Source organism: Aegilops tauschii, chromosome 6, assembly GCF_002575655.3.
Source record: "Aegilops tauschii subsp. strangulata cultivar AL8/78 chromosome 6, Aet v6.0, whole genome shotgun sequence".
Taxonomy (NCBI): Eukaryota; Viridiplantae; Streptophyta; class Magnoliopsida; order Poales; family Poaceae; genus Aegilops; species Aegilops tauschii.
The window spans coordinates 460,968,056-460,992,828 of NC_053040.3; the positions used below are offsets into that span (position 1 = coordinate 460,968,056).

Genomic DNA, 24,773 nt, shown 5'->3' on the forward strand with positions numbered 1-24,773 from the left:
GGGGGCAGGGGGGCACCCCAGAGACACAACAATTGATCCTTGAGATCTTTTAGCCGTGTGCGGTGCCCCCCTCCACCAAATTACACCTCGATAATATCATTGCGGAGCTTAGGCGAAGCCCTGCGTTGGTAGAACATCATCATCGTCACCACGCCGTCGTGTTGACGAAACTCTCCCTCAACACTCGGCTGGATCGGAGTTCGAGGGACGTCATCGAGCTGAACGTGTGTAGAACTCGGAGGTGCCGTGCGTTCGGTACTTGATCGGTCGGATCGTGAAGACGTACGACTACATCAACCGCGTTGTGATAACGCTTCCGCTGTCGGTCTACGAGGGTACGTGGACAACACTCTCCCCTCTCGTTGCTATTCATCACCATGATCTTGCGTGTGCGTAGGAATTTTTTTGAAATTACTACGTTCCCCAATAGTGGCATCCGAGCCAGGTTTTATGCGTTGATGCTATGCACGAGTAGAACACAAGTGAGTTGTGGGCGATATAAGTCATACTGCTTACCAGCATGTCATACTTTGGTTCAGCGGTATTGTGAGATGAAGCGGCCCGGACCGACATTACGCGTACGCTTACGCGAGACTGGTTTCACCGTTCGGAGCACTCGTTGCTTAAAGGTGACTGGCGGGTGTCTGTCTCTCTCACTTTAGTTGAACCGAGTGTGGCTACGCCCGGTCCTTGCGAAGGTTAAAACAGCACCAACTTGACAAACTATCGTTGTGGTTTTGATGCGTAGGTAAGAACGGTTCTTGCTAAGCCCGTAGCAGCCACGTAAAACTTGCAACAACAAAGTAGAGGACGTCTAACTTGTTTTTGCAGGGCATGTTGTGATGTGATATGGTCAAGACATGATGTGATATAATGTGTTGTATGAGATGATCATGTTTTGTAACCGTGTTATCGGCAACTGGCAGGAGCCATATGGTTGTCGCTTTATTGTATGAGATGCAATCGCCATGTAATAGTTTTACTTTGTCACTAAGCGGTACCGATAGTCGTAAAAGCAATAAGTTGGCGAGATGACAACGATGTACGATGGAGATCAATGTGTCGCGCCGGTGACGATGGTGATCATGACGGTGCTTCGGAGATGGAGATCACAAGCACGGTGCTTCGGAGATGGAGATCACAAGCACAAGATGATGATGGCCATATCATATCACTTATATTGATTGCATGTGATGTTAATCCTTTATGCATCTTATCTTGCTTTGATTGACGGTAGCATTATAAGATGATCTCTCACTAAAATTTCAAGATAAAAGTGTCTCCCTGAGTATGCACCGTTGCAAAAGTTCTTCGTGCTGAGACACCACGTGTTAATCGGGTGTGATAGGCTCTACGTTCAAATACAACGGGTGCAAAACAGTTGCACACGCGGAATACTCAGGTTAAACTTGACGAGCCTAGCATATACAGATATGGCCTCAGAACACAGAGACCGAAAGGTCGAGCGTGAATCATATAGTAGATATGATCAACATAGTGATGTTCACCATTGAAACTACTCCATCTCACGTGTTAATCGGACATGGTTTAGTTGCTTTGGATCACGTAATCACTTAGATGATGAGAGAGATGTCTATCTAAGTGGGAGTTCTTAAGTAATATGATTAATTGAACTTAAATTATCATGAACTTAGTCCTGATAGTATTTTGCAAATTATGTTGTAGATCAATAGCTCGCGTTGTTGCTTCCCTGTGTTTATTTTTTGTTCCTAGAGAAAAATTATGTTGAAAGATGTTAGTAGCAAAGATGCGGATTGGATCCGTGATCTGAGGATTATCCTCATTGCTGCACAGAAATATTATGTCCTTGATGCACCGCTAGGTGACAGACCTATTGCAGGAGCAGATGCTGACGTTATGAACGTTTGGCTAGCTCAATATGATGACTACTTGATAGTTTAGTGCAGCATGCTTAACGGCTTAGAATCGGGACTTCAAAGATGTTTTGAACGTCATGGACCATATGAGATGTTCCAGGAGTTGAAGTTAATATTTCAAGCAAATACCCGAGTTGAGAGATATGAAATCTCCAACAAGTTCTATAGCAAAAAGATGGAGGAGAATCGCTCAACTAGTGAGCATGTGCTCAGATTGTCTGGGTACTACAATCGCTTGAATCAAGTGGGAGTTTATCTTCCAGATAAAATAGTGATTGACATAATTCTCTAGTCACCATCACCAAGTTAGTAGAACTTCGTGATGAACTATAGTATGCAAGGGATGACGAAAGTAATTCCCGAGCTCTTCGTGATGCTGAAATCGACGAAGGTAGAAATCAAGAAAAACATCAAGTGTTGATGGTTGACGAGACCACTTCAAGTGTTGATGGTTGATGAGACCGCTAGTTTCAAGAAAAGGGCAAAGGGATAGAAGGGGAACTTCAAAAGAATGGCAAGCAAGTTGCTACTCAAGTGAAGAAGCCCAAGTCTCTACCTAAGCCTGAGACTAAGTGCTTCTACTGCAAAGGGACTGGTCACTGGAAGCGGAACTGCCCCAAGTATTTGGTGGATAAGAAGGATGGCAAAGTGAACAAAGGTATATTGGATATACATGTTATTGATGTGTACTTACTAGTGTTTATAGCAACCCCTCGGTATTTGATACTGGTTCAGTTGCTAAGAGTGGTAACTCGAAAACGGGAGTTGTAGAATAAACAGAGACTAGTAAAAAAAAGGCGAGGTGACGATGTGTGTTGGAAGTAGTTCCAAGATTGATATGATCAACATCGCACACTCCCTGTACTTTCGGGATTAGTGTTTAAACTAAATAAGTGTTATTTAGTGTTTGCGTTGAGCATGAATATGATTTGATCATGTTTATTGCAATACGGTTATTCATTTAAGTTAGAGAACAATTGTTGTTCTATTTACATGAATAAAAACCTTCTATGGTCATACACACCAACGAAAATGGTTTGTTGGATCTCGATCGTAGTGATATTCATAATATTGAAGCCAAAAGATGCAAAGTTAATAATGATAGTGCAACTTATTTGTGGCACTGCCGTTTAGGTCATATTGGTGTAAAGCGCATGAAGAAATTCCATACTGATGGGATTTTGGAATCACTTGATTATGAATCACTTGATGCTTGCGAACCGTGCCTCATGGGCAAGATGACTAAAACGCCGTTCTCCGGAACTATGGAGAGAGCAACAGATTTGTTGGAAATCATACATACAGATGTATGTGGTCCGATGAATATTGAGGCTCGTAGCAGGTATCATTATTTTCTCACCTTCACAGATGATTTGAGCAGATATGGGTATATCTCCTTAATGAAACAGATGTCTGAAACATTTGAAAAGTTCATATAATTTCAGAGTGAAGTGGAAAATCATCGTAACAAGAAAAATAAAGTTTCTACGATCTGATCGTGGAGAAGAGTATTTGAGTTACGAGTTTGGCCTTCAGTTAAAACAATGTGAAATAGTTTCGCTACTCACGCCACCTGGAACACCACAGCATAATGGTGTGTCCGAACGTCATAACCGTACTTTATTGGATATAGTGCAATCTATGATGTCTCTTACCAATTTACCACTATCGTTTTGGGGTTATGCATTAGAAACAGCTGCATTCACGTTAAATAGGTCACCATCAAAATCCGTTGAGACGATGCCTTATGAACTGAGGTTTAGCAAGAAACCAAAGTTGTCGTTTCTTAAAGTTTTGGGTTGCGATGCTTATGTGAAAAAATTTCATCCTGATAAGCTCAAACCCAAATCGGAGAAATGTGTCTTCATAGGATACCCAAAGGAGACAGTTGGGTACACCTTCTATCACAGATCCGAAGGCAAGAAATTCCTTGCTAAGTATGGATCCTTTCTAGAGAAGGAATTTCTCTCGAAAGAAGTGAGTGGGAGGAAAGTAGAACTTGATGAGGTAACTGTACCTGCTCCCTTATTGGAAAGTAGTTCATCACAGAAATCTGTTCCCGTGACTCCTACACCAATTAGTGAGGAAGTTAATGATGATGATCATGTAACTTCAGATCAAGTTACTACCAAACCTCGTAGGTAAACCAGAGTAAGATCCGCACCAGAGTGGTACGGTAATCCTGTTCTGGAGGTTATGTTACTAGACCATGACGAACCTACGAACTATGAAGAAGCGATGGTGAGCCCAGATTCCGCAAAATGGCTTGAGGCCATTAAATCTGAGATGAGATCCATGTATGAGAACAAAGTATGGACTTTGATTGACTTGCCCAATGATCGGCGAGCCATTGAGATTAAATGGATCTTCAAGAGGTAGACAAACAGTGATAGTAGTGTTACTGTCTACAAAGCTAGAATTGTCGCAAAAAGGTTTTCGACAAAGTTCAAGGTGTTGACTACGATGAGAGTTTCTCACTCGTATCTATGCTTAAGTCTGTCTGAATCATGTTAGCAATTGCCGCATTTTATGAAATATGGCAAATGGATAAACAAAACTGCATTCCTTAATGGATTTATTAAAAAAGAGTTGTATATGATGCAACCAGGAGGTTTTGTCAATCCTAAAAGTGCTAACAAAATATACAAGCTCCAGCGATCCATCTATGGACTGGTGCAAGCATCTCGGAGTTGGAATATACACTTTGATAAGTTGATCAAAGGATATAGTGTTATACAGACTTGCGGTGAAGCCTGTATTTACAAGAAAGTGAGTGGGAGCACTACATCATTTCTGATAAGTATATGTGAATGACATATTGTTGATCGAAAATAATGTAGAATTATTCTGCAAAGCATAAAGGAGTGTTTGAAAGGTGTTTTTCAAAGATAGACCTCGGTGAAGCTGCTTACATATTGAGCATCAAGATCTATAGAGATAGATGAAGACGCTTGATAAGTTTTTCAATGAGTACATACCTTAACAAGATTTTGAAGTAGTTCAAAATAGAACAGTCAAAGAAAAGAGTTCTTGCCTGTGTTACAAGGTGTGAAATTGAGTAAAGACTCAAAGCCCGACCACGGCAAAAGATAGAAAGAGAATGAAAGTCATTCCCTATGCCTTGGCCATAGGTTCTATAAAGTATGCCATGCTGTGTACCAGATCTATTGTATACCCTACACTGATTTTGGCAAGGGAGTACAATAGTGATCTAGGAGTAGATCACTGGACAGCGGTCAAAATTATCCTTGCTGGAATAAGGATATGTTTCTCGATTATGGAAGTGACAAAAGGCTCGTCGTAAAAGGTTACGTCGATGCAAGTTTTGACACTAATCTAGATGACTCTAAGTCTCGGTCTAGATACATATTGAAAGTGGGAGCAATTAGCTAGAGTAGCTCCATGCAGAGCATTGTAGACATAGAAATTTGCAAAATACTTACGGATCTGAATGTGACAGACCCGTTGACTAAAATTATCTCACAAGCAAAACATGCTCACACCTTAGTACTCTTTGGGTGTTAATCACATAGCTATGTGAACTAGATTACTGACTCTAGTAAACCCTTTGGGTGATGGTCACATGACGATGTGAACCATGGGTGTTAATCACATGGTGATGTGAACTATTCATGTTAAATCACATGGCGATGTGAACTAGATTATTGACTCTAGTGCAAGTGGGAGACTGAAGGAAATATGCCCTAGAGGCAATAATAAAGTTATTATTTATTTCCTTATATCATGATAAATGTTTATTATTCATGCTAGAATTGTATTAACTGGAAACATAATACATGTGTGAATACATAGACAAACAGAGTGTCACTAGTATGCCTCTACTTGACTAGCTCGTTAATCAAAGATGGTTATGTTTCCTAGCCATAGACATAAGTTGTCATTTGATTAACGAGATCACCTCATTAGGAGAATGACGTGATTGACTTGACCCATTCCGTTAGCTTAGCACTCGATCGTTTAGTATGTTGCTATTGCTTTCTTCATGACTTATACATGTTCCTATGACTATGAGATTATGCAACCCCCGTTTACCGGAGGAACACTTTGTGTGCTACCAAACGTCACAACGTAAATGGGTGATTATAAAGGTGCTCTACAGGTGTCTCCAAAGGTACTTGTTGGGTTGGCGTATTTCGAGATTAGGATTTGTCACTCCGATTGTCGGAGAGGTATCTCTGGGCCCACTCGGTAATGCACATCACTATAAGCCTTGCAAGCATTGTGACTAATGAGTTAGTTGCGGGATGATGTATTACGGAACGAGTAAAGAGACTTGCCGGTAACGAGATTGAACTAGGTATCGAGATACCGACGATCAAATCTCGGGCAAGTAACATACCGGTGACAAAGGGAACAACGTATGTTGTTATGCGGTCTGGCCGATAAAGATCTTCGTAGAATATGTGGGAGCCAATATGGGCATCCAGGTCCCGCTATTGGTTATTGACCGGAGACGTGTCTCGGTCATGTCTACATAGTTCTCGAACCCGTAGGGTCCGCACGCTTAAAGTTACGATGACAGTTTTATTATGAGTTTATGTATGTTGATGTACCGAAGGAGTTCGGAGTCCCGGATGAGATCGGGGACATGACGAGGAGTCTCAAAATGGTCGAGACGTAAAGATCGATATATTGGACGACTATATTCGGACTTCGGAAAGGTTCCGAGTGATTCGGGTATTTTTCGGAGTACCGGAGAGTTACGGGAATACGTATTGGGCCTTATTGGGCCATACGGGAAAGAAGGAAAAGGGCCTCAAGGGTGGCCGCACCCCTCCCCTTGGTCTGGTCCGAATTGGACTAGGGAAGGGGGGCGCCCCCTTCCTTCCTTCTCTTTTTCCCTTCCTCTTTTCCTATTCTATATGGGAGGTGGAATCCTACTAGGACTAGGGAGTCCTAGTAGGACTCCACACTTGGTGCGCCCCCTCCTAGGGCCGGCCTCCTCCTCCCTTGCTCCTTTATATACGGGGGCAGGGGGGCACCCCAGAGACACAACAATTGATCCTTGAGATCTTTTAGCCGTGTGCGGTGCCCCCCTCCACCAAATAACACCTCGATAATATCATTGCGGAGCTTAGGCGAAGCCCTGCGTCGGTAGAACATCATCATCATCACCACGCCGTCGTGCTGACGAAACTCTCCCTCAACACTCGGCTGGATCGGAGTTTGAGGGACGTCATCGAGCTGAACGTGTGTAGAACTCGGAGGTGTCGTGCGTTCGGTACTTGATCGGTCGGATCGTGAAGACGTACGACTACATCAACCGCGTTGTGATAACGCTTCCGCTGTCGGTCTACGAGGGTACGTGGACAACACTCTCCCCTCTCGTTGCTATGCATCACCATGATCTTGCGTGTGCGTAGGATTTTTTTGAAATTACTACGTTCCCCAACAAATAGGTCTGGTACATAGCATGGCAAACTTTATAGAACCTATAGCTGAGGCATAGGGAATGACTTTCATTCTCTCTCTATCTTCTGCCATGGTCGGGTTTTGAGTCTTACTCAACTTCACACCTTGCAACACAGGCAAGAACTCTTTCTTTGACTGTTCCATTTTTAACTACTTCAAAAACTTGTCAAGGTATGTACTCATTGAAAAAATTTATCAAGCGTCTTGATCTATCTCTATAGATCTTGATGCTCAATATGTAAGCAGCTTCACCGAGGTCTTTCTTTGAAAAACTCCTTTCAAATACTCGTTTATGCTTTCTAGAAAATTCTACATTATTTCTGATCAACAATATGTCATTCACATATGTTTATCAGAAATGATGTAGTGCTCCCACTCACTTTCTTGTAAATACAGGCTTCACCACAAGTTTGTATAAAACTATCTGCTTTGATCAACTCATCAAAGCGTATATTCCAACTCTGAGATGCTTGCACCAGTCCATAGATGGATCGCTGGAGCTTTGCACATTTTGTAAGTGTTGGGGATCGTAGCAGAAATTTAAAATTTTCTACGTATCACCAAGATCAATCTATGGAGTCATCTAGCAACGAGAGAGAGGGGAGTGCACCTACATACCCTTGTAGATCACGCGCGGAAGCGTTCAAGAGAACGGGGTTGATGGAGTCGTACTCGTCGTGATCCAAATCACCAATGATCCTAGCGCCGAACGGACGGCACCTCCGCGTTCAACACACGTACGGAGCGGGGACGTCTCCTCCTTCTTGATCCAGCAAGGGGGGGAGGAGAAGTTGATGGAGATCCAGCAGCACGACGGCGTGGTGGTGGAAGTAGCGGGATCCCGACAGGGCTTCGCCAAGCGCAAGCGGGGAGGAAGAGGTGTCACGGGAGGGAGGGAGGCGCCAGGGCTTGGGGTGCTGCTCCCATGCGCCTCCCCACTATATATATGGGTGGAGGGGGCTGGTTTCTTGCCCTCCAAGTTCATTGGGGCGTTGGCAAAGGTGGGGGAAAGAAATCCCATCATTTCCCTTCCCCACCGATTGTCATCCCTCCTTTTTAGGGATCTTGATCTTATCCCTTCGGGATATGATCTTATTCCTTCTAAGGTGGGATCTTGGTGCGCCTTGACCAGGGGTGTGGGGCCTTACCCCCACTACCCACGTTCATGTGGGTCCCCCCATGCAGGTGGGCCCCACTTCGGAACCTTCTAGAACCTTCCCGGTACAATACCGAAAAATCCCGAACATTTTCCGGTGGCCAAAATAGGACTTCCCATATATAAATCTTTACCTCCGGACCATTCCGGAACTCCTCGTGACGTCCGGGATCTCATCCGGGACTCCGAACAACTTTCGGTTAATCGCATACTAATATCTCTACAACTCTAGCGTCACCGAACCTTAAGTGTGTAGACCCTACGGGTTCGGGAGACATGCAGACATGACCGAGACGACTCTCCGGTCAATAACCAACAGCGGGATCTGGATACCCATGTTGGCTCCCACATGTTCCACGATGATCTCATCGGATGAACCACGATATCGAGGATTCAATCAATCCCGTATACAATTCCCTTTGTCAATCGGTACGTTACTTGCCCGAGATTCGATCGTCGGTATCCCAATACCTTGTTCAATCTCGTTACCGGCAAGTCACTTTACTCGTACCGTAATGCATGATCCCGTGACCAAACACTTGGTCACATTGAGCTCATTATGATGATGCATTACCGAGTGGGCCCAGAGATACCTCTCCGTCATACGGAGTGACAAATCCCAGTCTCGATTCGTGCCAACCCAACAGACACTTTCGGAGATACCTGTAGTGCACCTTTATAGCCACCCAGTTACGTTGTGACGTTTGGTACACCCAAAGCATTCCTACGGTATCCGGGAGTTGCACAATCTCATGGTCTAAGGAAATGATACTTGACATTAGAAAAGCTCTAGCAAACGAACTACACAATCTTGTGCTATGCTTAGGATTGGGTCTTGTCCATCACATCATTCTCCTAATGATGTGATCCCGTTATCAATGACATCCCATGTCCATGGTCAGGAAACCATAACCATCTATTGATCAACGAGCTAGTCAACTAGAGGCTTACTAGGGACATGTTGTGGTCAATGTATTCACACATGTATTACGGTTTCCAGTTAATACAATTATAGCATGAACAATAGACAATTATCATGAACAAGGAAATACAATAATAACCATTTTATTATTGCCTCTAGGGCATATTTCCAACAGTTGGCACCTTTAGGATTGACAAACCTTCTGGTTGCATCATATACAACTCATATTTAAGAAATTCATTAAGGAATGTAGTTTTGACATCCATTTGCCAGATTTCATAAAATATGGCATTTTGCTAACATGATTCGGACAGACTTAAGCATCGCTACGAGTGAGAAAATCCCATCGTAGTCAACACTTTGAACTTTGTCAAAACCTTTTTTCAACAAGTCTAGCTTTGTAGATAGTAACAGTACTATCAGCGTCCGTCTTCCTCTTGAAGATCCATTTATTTTCTATGGCTTGCCGATCATCGGGCAAGTCAATCAAAGTCCACAGTTTGTTCCCATACATGGATCCCATCTCAGATTTCATGGCCTCATGCCATTTCGCGGAATCTGGGCTCATCATCGCTTCCTCATAGTTCATAGGTTCGTCAAGGTCAAGTAACATGAACTCCAGAATAGGATTACCGTACCACTGGTGCGGAACGTACTCCGGTTGACCTACGAGGTTCAGTAGTAACTTGATCCGTAGCTTCATGATCATCATCATTAACTTTCTCACTAATTGGTGTAAGCATCACTGGAACTGATTTCAGTGATGAACTACTTTCCAATTCGGGAGAAGGTACAATTACCTTATCAAGTTCTACTTTCCTCCAACTCACTTCTTTCGAGAGAAACTCCTTCTCTAGAAAGGATCCATTCTTAGCAACGAATTGAAGGAAATATGCCCTAGAGGCAATAATAAAGTATTATATATTTCCTTGTATCATGATAAATGTTTATTATTCATGCTAGAATTGTATTAACCGGAAACATAATACATGTGTGAATACATAGACAAACAGAGTGTCACTAGTATGCCTCTACTTGACTAGCTCGTTAATCAAAGATGGTTATGTTTCCTAGCCATAGACATGAATAGTCATTTGATTAACGAGATCACCTCATTAGGAGAATGACGTGATTGACTTGACCCATTCCGTTAGCTTAGCACCCGATCGTTTAGTATGTTGCTATTGCTTTCTTCATAACTTATACATGTTTCTATGACTATGAGATTATGCAACTCCCGTTTACCGGAGAACACTTTGTGTGCTACCAAACGTCACAACGTAAATGGGTGATTATAAAGGTGCTCTACAGGTGTCTCCAAAGGTACTTGTTGGGTTGGCGTATTTCGAGATTAGGATTTGTCACTCCGATTGTTGGAGAGGTATCTCTGGGCCCACTCGGTAATGCACATCACTATAAGCCTTGCAAGCATTGTGACTAATGAGTTAGTTGCGGGATGATGTGTTACAGAACGAGTAAAGAGACTTGCCGGTATCGAGATTGAACTAGGTATCGAGATACCGACGATCAAATCTCGGGCAAGTAACATACCGGTGACAAAGGGAACAACGTATGTTGTTATGCGGTCTGACCGATAAAGATCTTCATAGAATATGTGGGAGCCAATATGGGCATCCAGGTCCCGCTATTGGTTATTGACCGGAGACATGTCTCGGTCATGTCTACATAGTTCTCGAACCCGTAGGGTCCGCACGCTTAACGTTACGATGACAGTTTTATTGAGTTTTGATGTACCGAAGAAGTTCGGAGTCCCGGATGAGATCGGGGATATGACGAGGAGTCTCGAAATGGTCGAGACATAAAGATTGATATATTGGACGACTATATTCGGACTTCAGGAAGGTTCCGAGTGATTCGGGTATTTTTCGGAGTACCGGAGAGTTACGGGAATTCGTATTGGGCCTTAATGGGCCATACGGGAAAGGAGAGAAAGGCCTCAAAAAGTGGCCGCACCCCTCCCCATGGTCTGGTCCGAATTGGACTAGGGAAGGGGGGCGCACCCTTCCTTCTTTCTCCTTCCCCCTTCCCTTCTCCTACTCCCACAAGGAAAGGAGGAGTCCTACTCCCGGTGGGAGTAGGACTCCCCCCTATGGCGCGCCTCTCCCCTTGGCCGGCTGCCTCCCCCTTGCTCCTTTATATACGGGGGCAGGGGGGCACCCCAGAGACACAACAATTGATCCTTGAGATCTCTTAGCCGTGTGCGGTGCCCCCCTCCACCATATTACACCTCGATAATACCGTTGCGGAGCTTAGGCGAAGCCCTGCGTCGGTGGAACATCATCATCGTCACCACGCCGTCGTGCTGACGAAACTCTCCCTCAACACTCGGCTGGATCGGAGTTCGAGGGACGTCATCGAGCTGAACGTGTGTAGAACTCGGAGGAGCCGTACGTTCGGTACTTGATCGGTCGGATCGTGAAGACGTACGACTACATCAACCGCGTTGTGATAACGCTTCCGCTGTCGGTCTACGAGGGTACGTGGACAACACTCTCCCCTCTCGTTGCTATGCATCACCATGATCTTGCGTGTGCGTAGGAAATTTTTTGAAATTACTACGTTCCCCAACAGTGGCATCCGGGCCTGGTTTTATGCGTTGATGCTATGCACGAGTAGAACACAAGTGAGTTGTGGGCGATATAAGTCATACTGCTTACCAGCATGTCATACTTTGGTTCAGCGCATTGTGAGATGAAGCGGCCCGGACCGACATTACGCGTACGCTTACGCGAGACTGGTGTCACCGTTGCGAGCACTTGTTGCTTAAAGGTGACCGGCGGGCGTCTGTCTCTCTCACTTTAGTTGAACCGGGTGTGGCTACGCCCGGTCCTTGCGAAGGTTAAAACAGCACCAACTTGACAAACTATCGTTGTGGTTTTGATGCGTAGGTAAGAACGGTTCTTGCTAAGCCCGTAGCAGCCACGTAAAATATGCAACAACAAAGTAGAGGACGTCTAACTTGTTTTTGCAGGGCATGTTGTGATGTGATATGGTCAAGACATGATGTGATATAATGTGTTGTATGAGATGATCATGTTTTGTAACCGAGTTATCGGCAACTGGCAGGAGCCATATGGTTGTCGCTTTATTGTATGAGATGCAATCGCCATGTAATAGTTTTACTTTATCACCAAGCGGTAGCGATAGTCGTAAAAGCAATAAGTTGGCGAGACGACAACGATGCTACGATGGAGATCAAGGTGTCGCGCCGGTGATGATGGTGATCATGACGGTGCTTCGGAGATGGAGATCACAAGCACAAGATGATGATGGCCATATCATATCACTTATATTGATTGCATGTGATGTTAATCCTTTATGCATCTTATCTTGCTTTGTTTGACGGTAGCATTATAAGATGATCCTTCACTAAATTATCAAAGTATAAGTGTTCTCCCTGAGTATGCACCGTTGCGAAAGTTCTTCGTGATGAGACACCACGTGATGATCGGGTGTGATAGGCTCTACGTTCAAATACAACGGGTGCAAAACAGTTGCACACGCGGAATACTCAGGTTAAACTTGACGAGCCTAGCATATAACAGATATGGCCTCGGAACACAGAGACCGAAAGGTCGAGCGTGAATCATATAGTAGATATGATCAACATAGTGATGTTCACCATTGAAACTACTCCATCTCACATGATGATCGGACATGGTTTAGTTGATATGGATCACGTGATCACTTAGAGGATTAGAGGAATGTCTATCTAAGTGGGAGTTCTTAAGTAATATGATTAATTGAACTTAAATTTATCATGAACTTAGTTCTGATAGTATTTTGCAAATTATGTTATAGATCAATAGCTCGCGTTGTTGCTTCCCTGTGTTTATTTTTGATATGTTCCTAGAGAAAAATTATGTTGAAAGATGTTAGTAGCAAAGATGCGGATTGGATCCGTGATCTGAGGATTATCCTCATTGCTGCACAGAAAAATTATGTCCTTGATGCACCACTAGGTCACAGACCTATTGCAGGAGCAGATGCAGACGTTATGAACGTTTGGCTAGCTCAATGTGATGACTACTTGATAGTTTAGTGCACCATGCTTAACGGCTTAGAATCGGGACTTGAAAGACGTTTTGAACGTCATGGACCATATGAGATGTTCCAGGAGTTGAAGTTAATATTTCAAGCAAATACCCGAGTTGAGAGATATGAAGTCTCCAACAAGTTCTATAGCTAAAAGATGGAGGAGAATCGCTCAACTAGTGAGCATGTGCTCAGATTGTCTGGGTACTACAATCGCTTGAATCAAGTGGGAGTTTATCTTCCAGATAAAATAGTGATTGACAGAATTCTCTAGTCACCATCACCAAGTTAGTAGAACTTCGTGATGAACTATAGTATGCAAGGGATGACGAAAGTAATTCCCGAGCTCTTCGTGATGCTGAAATCGACGAAGGTAGAAATCAAGAAAAACATCAAGTGTTGATGGTTGACGAGACCACTTCAAGTGTTGATGGTTGACGAGACCACTAGTTTCAAGAAAAGGGCAAAGGGAAGAAGGGGAACTTCAAAAAGAACGGCAAGCAAGTTGCTACTCAAGTGAAGAAGCCCAAGTCTGTACCTAAGCCTGAGACTAAGTGCTTCTACTACAAATGAGACTGGTCACTGGAAGCGGAACTGCCCCAAGTATTTGGTGGATAAGAAGGATGGCAAAGTGAACAAAGGTATATTGGATATACATGTTATTGATGTATACTTTACTAGTGTTTATAGCAACCCCTCGGCATTTGATACTGGTTCAGTTGCTAAGAGTAGTAACTCGAAACGGGAGTTGCAGAATAAACAGAGACTAGTAAAAGGCGAGGTGACGATGTGTGTTGGAAGTAATTCCAAGATTGATATGATCATCATCGCACACTCCCTATACTTTCGGGATTAGTGTTGAAACTAAATAAGTGTTATTTGGTGTTTGCGTTGAGCATGAATATGATTTGATCATGTTTATTGCAATACGGTTATTCATTTAAGTTAGAGAACAATTGTTGTTCTGTTTACATGAATAAAAACCTTTTATGGTCATACACACCAACAAAAATGGTTTGTTGGATCTCGATCGTAGTGATACACATATTCATAATATTGAAGCCAAAAGATGCAAAGTTAATAATGATAGTGCAACTTATTTGTGGCACTGCCGTTTAGGTCATATTGGTGTAAAGCGCATGAAGAAACTCCATACTGATGGGATTTTGGAATCAATTGATTATGAATCACTTGATGCTTGCGAACCATGCCTCATGGGCAAGATGACTAAAACGCCGTTCTCCGGAACTATGGAGAGAGCAATAGATTTGTTGGAAGTCATACATACAGATGTATGTGGTCCAATGAATATTGAGGCTCGTGGCGGATATCGTTATTTTCTCACCTTCACAGATGATTTGAGCAGATATGGGTATATCTACTTAATGAAACATAAGTCTGAAACATTTGAAAAGTTCATATAATTTCAGAGTGAAGTGGAAAATCATCGTAACAAGAAAAATAAAGTTTCTACGATCTGATCGTAGAGAAGAGTATTTAAGTTACGAGTTTGGCCTTCAGTTAAAACAATGTGAAATAGTTTCACTACTCACGCCACCTGGAACACCATGATGTAATGGTGTGTCCGAACGTCGTAATTGTGCTTTATTAGATATGGTGCGATATATGATGTATCTTACCGATCTACCACTATCATTTTGGGGTTATGCATTAGAGACAGCTGCATTCACGTTAAATAGGGCACCATCAAAATCCATTGAGATGACGCCTTATGAACTGAGGTTTAGCAAGAAACCAAAGTTGTCGTTTCTTCAAATTTTGGGGTTGCGATGCTTATGTGAAAAAGTTTCATCCTGATAAGCACAAACCCAAATCGGAGAAATGTGTCTTCATAGGATACCCAAAGGAGACAGTTGGGTACACCTTCTATCACAGATCCGAAGGCAAGACATTCGTTGCTAAAAATGGATCCTTTCTAGAGAAGGAGTTTCTCTCGAAAGAAGTGAGTGGGAGGAAAGTAGAACTTGATGAGGTAACTGTACCTGCTCCCTTATTGGAAAGTAGTTCATCACAGAAATCTGTTCTTGTGACTCCTGCACCAATTAGTGAGGAAGTTAATGATGATGATCATGGAACTTCAGATCAAGTTATTACTGAACCTCGTAGGTCAACCAGAGTAAGATCCGCACCAGAGTGGTACGGTAATCCTGTTCTGGAGGTCATGTTATTTGATCATGACGAACCTACGAACTATGAGGAAGCGATGATGAGCCCAGATTCCGGGAAATGGCTTGAAGCCATGAAATCTGAGATAAGATCCATGTATGAATAACAAAGTATGGACTTTGGTTGACTTGCCCGATGATCGGCGAGCCATTGAGATTAATGGAACTTCAAGAGGAAGACAGACGCTGATAGTAGTGTTACTATCTACAAAGCTAGAATTGTCGCAAAAGGTTTTCGACAAGTTCAAGGTATTGACTACGATGAGAGAGTTTCTCACTCGTATCTATGCTTATAGTCTGTCTGAATCATGTTAGCAATTGCCGCATTTTATGAAATCTGGCAAATGGATAAACAAAATTACATTCCTTAATGGATTTATTAAAGAAGAGTTGTATATGATGCAACCAGGAGATTTTGTCAATCCTAAAAGTGCTAACAAAATATGCAAGCTCCAGCGATCCATCTATGGACTGGTGCAAGCATCTCGGAGTTGGAATATACACTTTGATAAGTTGATCAAAGGATTAGAGTTATACAGATTTGCGGTGAAGCCTGTATTTACAAGAAAGTGAGTGGGAGCACTACAGCATTTCTGATAAGTATATGTGAATGACATATTGTTGATCGGAAATAATGTAGAATTATTCTGCAAAGCATAAAGGAGTGTTTGAAAGGAGTTTTTTCAAAGAAAGACCTCGGTGAAGCTGCTTACATATTGAGCATCAAGATCTATAGAGATAGATCAAGACGCTTGATAAGTTTTTTCAATGAGTACATACCTTAACAAGATTTTGAAGTAGTTCAAAATAGAACAGTCAAAGAAAAGAGTTCTTGCCTGTGTTACAAGGTGTGAAATTGAGTAAGACTCAAAGCCCGACCACGGCAGAAGATAGAAAGAGAATGAAAGTCATTCCCTATGCCTTGGCCATAGGTTCTATAAAGTATGCCATGCTGTGTACCAGATCTATTGTATACCCTACACTGATGTTGGCAAGGGAGTACAATAGTGATCTAGGAGTAGATCACTGGACAGCGGTCAAAATTATCCTTAGTGGAATAAGGATATGTTTCTCGATTATGGAAGTGACAAAAGGTTCGTCGTAAAGGGTTACGTCGATGCAAATTTTGACACTAAAACTAGATGACTCTAAGTCTCGGTCTAGATACATATTGAAAGTGGGAGCAATTAGCTAGAGTAGCTCCGTGCAGAGTATTGTAGACATAGAAATTTGCAAAATACTTACGGATCTGAATGTGACAGACCTGTTGACTAAAATTATCATCAAAACATGATCACACCTTAGTACTCTTTGGGTGTTAATCACATAGCGATGTGAACTAGATTATTGACTCTAATAAAACCCTTTGAGTGTTGGTCACATAGAGATGTGTACTATGGGTGTTAATCACATGGTGATGTGAATTATTGATGTTAAATCACATGGCGATGTGAACTAGATTATTGACTCTAGTGCAAGTGGGAGACTGAAGGAAATATGCCCTAGAGGCAATAATAAAGTATTATATATTTCCTTATATCATGATAAATGTTTATTATTCATGCTAGAATTGTATTAACCGGAAACATAATACATGTGTGAATACATAGACAAACAGAGTGTCACTAGTATGCCTCTACTTGACTAGCACGTTAATCAAAGATGGTTATGTTTCCTAGCCATAGACATGAATTGTCATTTGATTAACGAGATCACCTCATTAGGAGAATGACGTGATTGACTTGACCCATTCCGTTAACTTAGCACCCGATCCTTTAGTATGTTGCTATTGCTTTCTTCATGACTTATACATGTTCCTATGACTATGAGATTATGCAACTCCCGTTTACCGGAGGAACACTTTGTGTGCTACCAGACGTCATAACGTAAATGGGTGATTATAAAGGTGCTCTACAGGTGTCTACAAAGGTACTTGTTGGGTTGGCGTATTTCGAGATTAGGATTTGTCACTCCGATTGTCGGAGAGGTATCTCTGGGCCCACTCGGTAATGCACATCACTATAAGCCTTGCAAGCATTGTGACTAATGAGTTAGTTGCGGAATGATGTGTTACGGAACGAGTAAAGAGACTTGCCGGTAACGAGATTGAACTAGGTATCGAGATACCGACGATCAAATCTCGGGCAAGTAACATACCGGTGACAAAGGGAACAACGTATGTTGTTATGCGGTCTGACCGATAAAGATCTTCGTAGAATATGTGGGAGCCAATATGGGCATCCAGGTCCCGCTATTGGTTATTGACCGGAGACGTGTCTCGGTCATGTCTACATAGTTCTCGAACCCGTAGGGTCCGCACGCTTAACGTTACGATGACAGTTTTATTGAGTTTTGATGTACCGAAGGAGTTCGGAGTACCGGATGAGATCGGGGATATGACGAGGAGTCTCGAAATGGTCGAGACGTAAAGATCGATATATTGGACGACTATATTCGGACTTCGGAAAGGTTCCGAGTGATTCGGGTATTTTTCTGAGTACCGAAGAGTTACGGGAATTCGTATTGGGCCTTAATGGGCCATACGGGAAAGGAGAGAAAGGCCTCAGAAAGTGGCCGCACCCCTCCCCATGGTCTGGTCTGAATTGGACTAGGGAAGGGGGGCGCACCCTTCCTTCTTTCTCCTTCCCCCTTCCCTTCTCCTACTCCCACAAGGAAAGGAGGAGTCCTACTCCCGGTGGGAGTAGGACTCCCCCCTATGGCGCGCCTCTCCCCTTTGCCGGCTGCCTCCCCCTTGCTCCTTTATATACGGGGGCAGGGGGGCACCCCAGAGACACAACAATTGATCCTTGAGATCTCTTAGCCGTGTGCGGTGCCCCCTCCACCATATTACACCTCGATAATACCGTTGCGGAGCTTAGGCGAAGCCCTGCGTCGATGGAACATCATCATCGTCACCACGTCGTGCTGACGAAACTCTCCCTCAACACTCGGCTGGATCGGAGTTCGAGGGACGCCATCGAGCTGAACGTGTGTAGAACTCGGAGGTGCCGTACGTTCGGTACTTGATCGGTCGGATCGTGAAGACGTATGACTACATCAACCGCGTTGTGATAACGCTTCCGCTGTCGGTCTACGAGGGTACGTGGACAACACTCTCCCCTCTCGTTGCTATGCATCACCATGATCTTGCGTGTGCGTAGGAATTTTTTTGAAATTACTACGTTCCCCAACACAAATAGCTTGCCTTCGGATCTGTGATAGAAGGTGTACCCAACAGTAACTTTTGGATATCCTATGAAGACGCACTTTTCCGATTTGGGTTTGAACTTATCAGGATGAAACTTTTTCACATAAGCATCGCAACCCCAAACTTTAAGAAACGACAGTATTGGTTTCTTGCCAAACCATAGTTCATACGGTGTCGTCTCAACGGATTAGACGGTGCCCTATTTAATGTGAATGCAGCTGTCTCTAATGCATAACCCCAGAACGATAGTGGTAAATCGGTAAGAGACATTTTACATCATAGATTGCACTATATCCAATAAAGTAAGGTTATGACGTTCGGACACACCATTATGCTGTGGTGTTCCAGGTGGCATGAGTTTGTGAAATTATTCCACATTGTTTTAATTGAAGGCCAAACTTGTAACTCAAATATTCGTCTCTGCGATCAAATCACAGAAAAACTTTTATTTTCTTGTTACAATGATTCTCCACTTCACTCTGAAATTCTTTGAACTTTTCAACTGTTTCAGTTTCATTAAGTAGATATACCCATATCTGCTCAAATCATCTGTGAAGGTTAGAAAATAACGATACCCGCCGCGAGCCTCAACACTCATCGGACTGCATACATCAGTACGATTATTTCCAACAAGTCTGTTGCTCGCTCCATTGTTCCGAAGAACGGAGTCTTAGTCATCTTGCCCATGAGGCATGGTTCGCAAGTATCAACTGATTCATAATCAAGTGATTCCAAAATCCCGTCACCATGGAGTTTCTTCATGCGCTTTACACCAATATGACCTAAACGGCAGTGCCACAAATAAGTTGCACTATCATTATTAACTTTGCATCTTTTGGCTTCAATTTTATGAATATGTGTATCAACACGATCGAGATTAAATAAACCATTTATTTTCAGTGTATGACCATCGAAGGTTTTATTCATGTAAACAGGACAACAATTATTCCCGGATTTTAAATAAATAAACGTATTGCAATAAACATGATCAAATCATATTAATGCTTAACGCAAACACCGAATAACACTTATTTAGGTTCAACACTAATCCCGAAAGTATAGGGAGTGTGCGATGATGATCATATCAATCTTGAAACCACTTTCAACACACATCGTCACTTCACCTTTAACTAGTCTCTGTTCATTCTGCAACTCCCGTTTTGAGTTACTACTCTTCCCCGTATTCCCGTAACTCCCCGGTACTCCGAAAAATACCCGAATCACTCGGAACCTTTCCGATGTCCGAATATAGTCGTCCAATATATCGATCTTTACGTCTCGACCATTTCGAGACTCCTCGTCATGTCCCAGATTTCATCCGGGACTCCGAACTAACTTCGGTACATCAAAACACATAAACTCATATTACCGATCGTCACCGAACATTAAGCGTGCGGACCCTATGGGTTCGAGAACTATGTAGACATGACCGAGACACGTCTCCGGCCGATAACCAATAGTGGAACCTGGATGCTCATATTGGCTCCCACATATTCTACGAAGATCTTTATCGGTCAAACCGCATAACAACATACGTTGTTCCCTTTGTCATCGGTATGTTACTTGCCCGAGATTCGATCGTCGGTATCTCAATACCTAGTTCAATCTCGTTACCGGCAAGTCTCTTTACTTGTTCCGTAATACATCATCCCGCAACTAACTCATTAGTTACAATGCTTGCAAGGCGTATAGTGATGTGCATTACCGAGAGGACCCAGAGATACCTCTCTGACAATCGGAGTGACAAATCCTAATCTCGAAATACGCCAACTCAACAAGTACCTTCGGAGACACCTGTAGAGCACCTTTATAATCGCCCAGTTACGTTGTGACATTTGGTAGCACACAAAGTGTTCCTCCGGTAAACGGGAGTTGCATAATCTCATAGTCATAGGAAGATGTATAAGTCATGAAGAAAGCAATAGCAACATACTAAATGATCAAGTGCTAAGCTAACGGAATGGGTCAAGTCAATCACATCATTCTCCTAATGATGTGATCCCATTAATCAAATGACAACTCATGTCTATGGCTAGGAAACTCAACCATCTTTGATCAACGAGCTAGTCAAGTAGAGGCATACTAGTGACACTATGTTTTGTCTATGTATTCACACATGTATCAAGTTTCCGGTTAATACAATTCTAGCATGAATAATAAACATTTATCATGATATGAGGAATAAATAATAACTTTATTATTGCCTTTAGGGCATATTTCTTCAGCCAGCTGTCATAACAGTAAAAAAATTGAACTCTCAAATTCACTGGTTCCTCAAAACTTAGGACAACCTCAACGACAACTTTCTTAACTCCTTAGTGAAGAATTCGAACTCAGGTTTTTCAAAGAATCACCTTCAACACAAGAGCTCGAAGACTTTTCCTGAAAGCAGATTTCCATATCTTCGCTCAGTAGCGTAGATAGGTTTGATTGATCACACTCAAAGACTTTCTGTCTTGCTTCACTTTCACCCCCCTTAACAGTAAGGTTTTTCTACAACTAAAAAAAACTACAAACAATCACTATTCTTCAAACTTCAATTCTTTAGAGGGCACTATGAATTGTTAAATGTTATCACAACATTTTTAGGGGTCAGAATCCACTATTGGGTCATAACCCACTATTTTAACCAAATCATCGGGGACTTCATCTGTGTGTACTCACGAACACATTAATCCCTTAACAATTTTGTCGTTAATCATCAAAAACCCACTAGATGCACTTACACTTTAAGCTTTTCTGCGGAGATCAAATCATTGAGATCAACTTTTTTACTCCTTTTGGGGTGATCTCTTCTCACTTCCTCTGTTTTGACTCGGTAGCATCCATCTAATGTGAATCTTCAACCCGCGTTCAAATACTCCAGCTATCTAGCCTAGCAAATCAAGTTCTCCTGATGCTGAAATTGCAATGACATAGCTCTATGCTATTTTCTCGAATTGCCTACTTCATAATTTGTCCATGAAAAGCATATCATTGTGTTCATATGCGAAAGTGTTTAATATATACTCCCTCTATCCCATAATGTGAGACGGATGGAGTATTTTAAGTTTTGCTAGAGCTCATCTAGATGAGATATAATTTTGTCTCATTCATCTTTTATAGCCATTGGATGTGATGCTATAAGATGCGTGCGTGCTGACGTAGGTTGTATCTGTTCTTGTTTTTCAGATGAATGAGACCAAATTATATCTCATCTAGATGAGTCCTACGTACTCCCTATTTTATGGACGCGGATTTGGTGAATATGGGTGCGCGCGCACCCTTTATAAATAGTAAATTCAAAAAATGCTAGAAAAAAATCAAAAAAAAATCTGAATTTATTTTTTAAATATACATAATCAACCGGTATACTCGCATATGAAGTTTCACGAAGAAATCACATCCGTGGTAATCTGGGCAAAAATGATAAAATCGAAACTAATCGAAGCTATATTAAAAACACTGTTTACTGAATAGTATGATCGCATTCGTATTTTCTTCACTAAGAATACCATGGGTGTTAATACATCATGAAACTTCACACGTGAGTAGAATGATCGACTAAGATTCATACCGCGAAATTTCAGAATTTTTTTATTTTTTCTAGTATCTTTTTATGAATTTACTATTCACATGGGTGCACGCGCACCATGTTCACTTTTGTATTTTTGCTATTTTATTACATATGATACATATCCAACGAGTTAAATTGATGATCCAGAAGTACGGGGATGCCTTATGCACCGGTAGTTACTTTCGTTCGTGTTACACCCCGACCGAGAGTTTCGAGCTGTCATTTGCTCGAAGCAAACAAGTCGACCTTCGCGAGCCAAAAGAAGTATCCGATGAGTTTCCCAGATTGTCTTCTTCCCGGACGAAAGATAGCTCTCATCCCCTTCCCTGTGTGTCATCACTTCTGCTTCCAGAAGGAGCTGAGACGTGGCAACCCGGACGCGCCCAGCGCCTGCACACGTCCGGCCTCTCTTCATGGGCTAGTCACCAGTCACCGCCACCCGCCCCACCGCGAGCACACGTATCGCCCTACCGTGGCACTTGATCCATCAGACCCGTCCGGCGATCCCTATCCCTTCGCCACAAACGGCTTTATAAATAGTGCCTCGTGCTGCACCTGCTTACACAACAAAGTGTACGGACCAAGAGAAGTGAACAGCAGCACTAGATTTTGATTCCCCGTGTGACAAGTTCAGCGCAGCGCGAGATGGAGTACCAGGGACAGCAGCAGCACGGCCGCGTCGACGAGTACGGCAACCCGGTGGCCCGACATGGCGTCGGCACCGGCATGGGGACGCACGGCGGCGTCGGCACAGGAGCGGCCGCCGGTGGGCATTTCCAGCCCATGAGGGACGAGCACCAGACTGGCCGTGGGATCCTGCACCGCTCCGGCAGCTCCAGCTCCAGCTCGGTGCGTATATACACTACTTCTTGCTGATACTACTTGCATACATGGTTTGTGTTGTGTATACTGATTTTTCTCGTTGGTCGTGATAGTCTGAGGACGATGGCATGGGCGGGAGGAGGAAGAAGGGCATCAAGGAGAAGATCAAGGAGAAGCTCCCTGGTGGCCACGGTGACCAGCAGCACACCGGTGGCACCTACGGACAGCAGGGTACTGGCATGGCCGGCACCGGCGGCACCTACGGGCAGCAGGGTCACACTGGGATGGCCGGCACCGGTGGCACCTACGGACAGCAAGGCCACACTGGGATGGCCGGCACCGGCGGCGCCTACGGGCAGCAGGGTCACACTGGGATGACCGGCACCGGCGGCACCTACGGACAGCAGGGCCACACTGGGATGGCCGGCACCGGAGCACATGGCACCACGGCCACCGGCGGCACCTACGGGCAGCAGGGCCACACCGGGATGACAGGCACAGGGGCGCACGGCACTGGCGGCGCGTACGGGCAACACGGCACGGACACCGGCGAGAAGAAGGGCATCATGGACAAGATCAAGGAGAAGCTCCCTGGCCAGCACTGAGCGCTGAGCAGAGCCCGCGGTCGCCACTTCTGAGAGTGGGGGTGCCGGTCGACCACCGTTGCAGAATCAATAATAAGATGGCGATACAATAAAATTCCACCATACAACGTGAGCCTAGTTCACCTAGCTCACTTGCGTGTTGGAGGAGCCACTGTATCTAGGCTCAAGTTTACGTGAACAAACAGTGTTGTTTGTTTTGAGTTACTCGTCTGTTTACACTGTATAATTTTGTAAATTTCCTTCTGGTTAAACCGTGTATGTATGCTTACGGTATGGTGTGGTACAGATAAGTTCTTTTATCAAATATATACTCCTATAATACTGTCTTAAGAGTAGCTTAAGAGCATCATATGTACTCCCTCCGTTCGGAGGGAGTATATATTACAGTCTACAAAGGGAAGTGGGAAGTTGGTGGCAGAACCGGCCTTGTGATGAAACCGGGTGCACTGGGTCCCTGCCTCTGTTTCCGTATTTGGAAAATTCAGAAGGTTCTACAAAAAGAAGAAAATACATACAGGGCTTTTAAGACCAGTGAATACACAATACCAGGAAAAAAATATCAACTCTAAATTTAAAACACAGTATATCTTTTTAAGGGTAAAGCTAAGTTTTATTGATCAAATTCCACAGAGCGTGGAATACATCTCAGGTTGAACCAGCCACATGGCGTCCCTCACCTATCGAATGTGAAAATTTAGCTAGATCGTGACCCTCTTTATTTGTCTCTCTACCTTCAAAAATAAAATTACAACTAAAACTAGTAGCACTAAGCTTAATCTCACTAATAAGACTACCAAATCTCCTCTGAAGTAACAATGAAGTTTTGCAGAGCAGATCGTCTGCTAGAGAGTGCCTCCCTGCACGCAATGGCTTCCAAGTATTGTTAGTTTTGCAGAGCAGATCGTCTGCTAAAGAGTGCCTCCCTGCACAC

At 43.3% G+C, this 24,773-nt stretch overlaps 1 protein-coding gene across 1 annotated transcript; it reads left to right on the top strand.

Annotated features, from left to right (window-relative positions):
- The first annotated feature begins 22,969 nt into the window (after positions 1-22,969).
- On the top strand, positions 22,970-24,161 carry LOC109743617 (dehydrin DHN4). Its single transcript, XM_020302708.3, has 2 exons — positions 22,970-23,264; positions 23,351-24,161. Exons 1-2 carry the CDS (start codon positions 23,061-23,063, stop codon positions 23,840-23,842), a joined length of 696 nt encoding a protein of 231 aa, XP_020158297.3. The 5' UTR covers positions 22,970-23,060; the 3' UTR covers positions 23,843-24,161.
- The last annotated feature ends 612 nt before the right edge of the window (positions 24,162-24,773 follow it).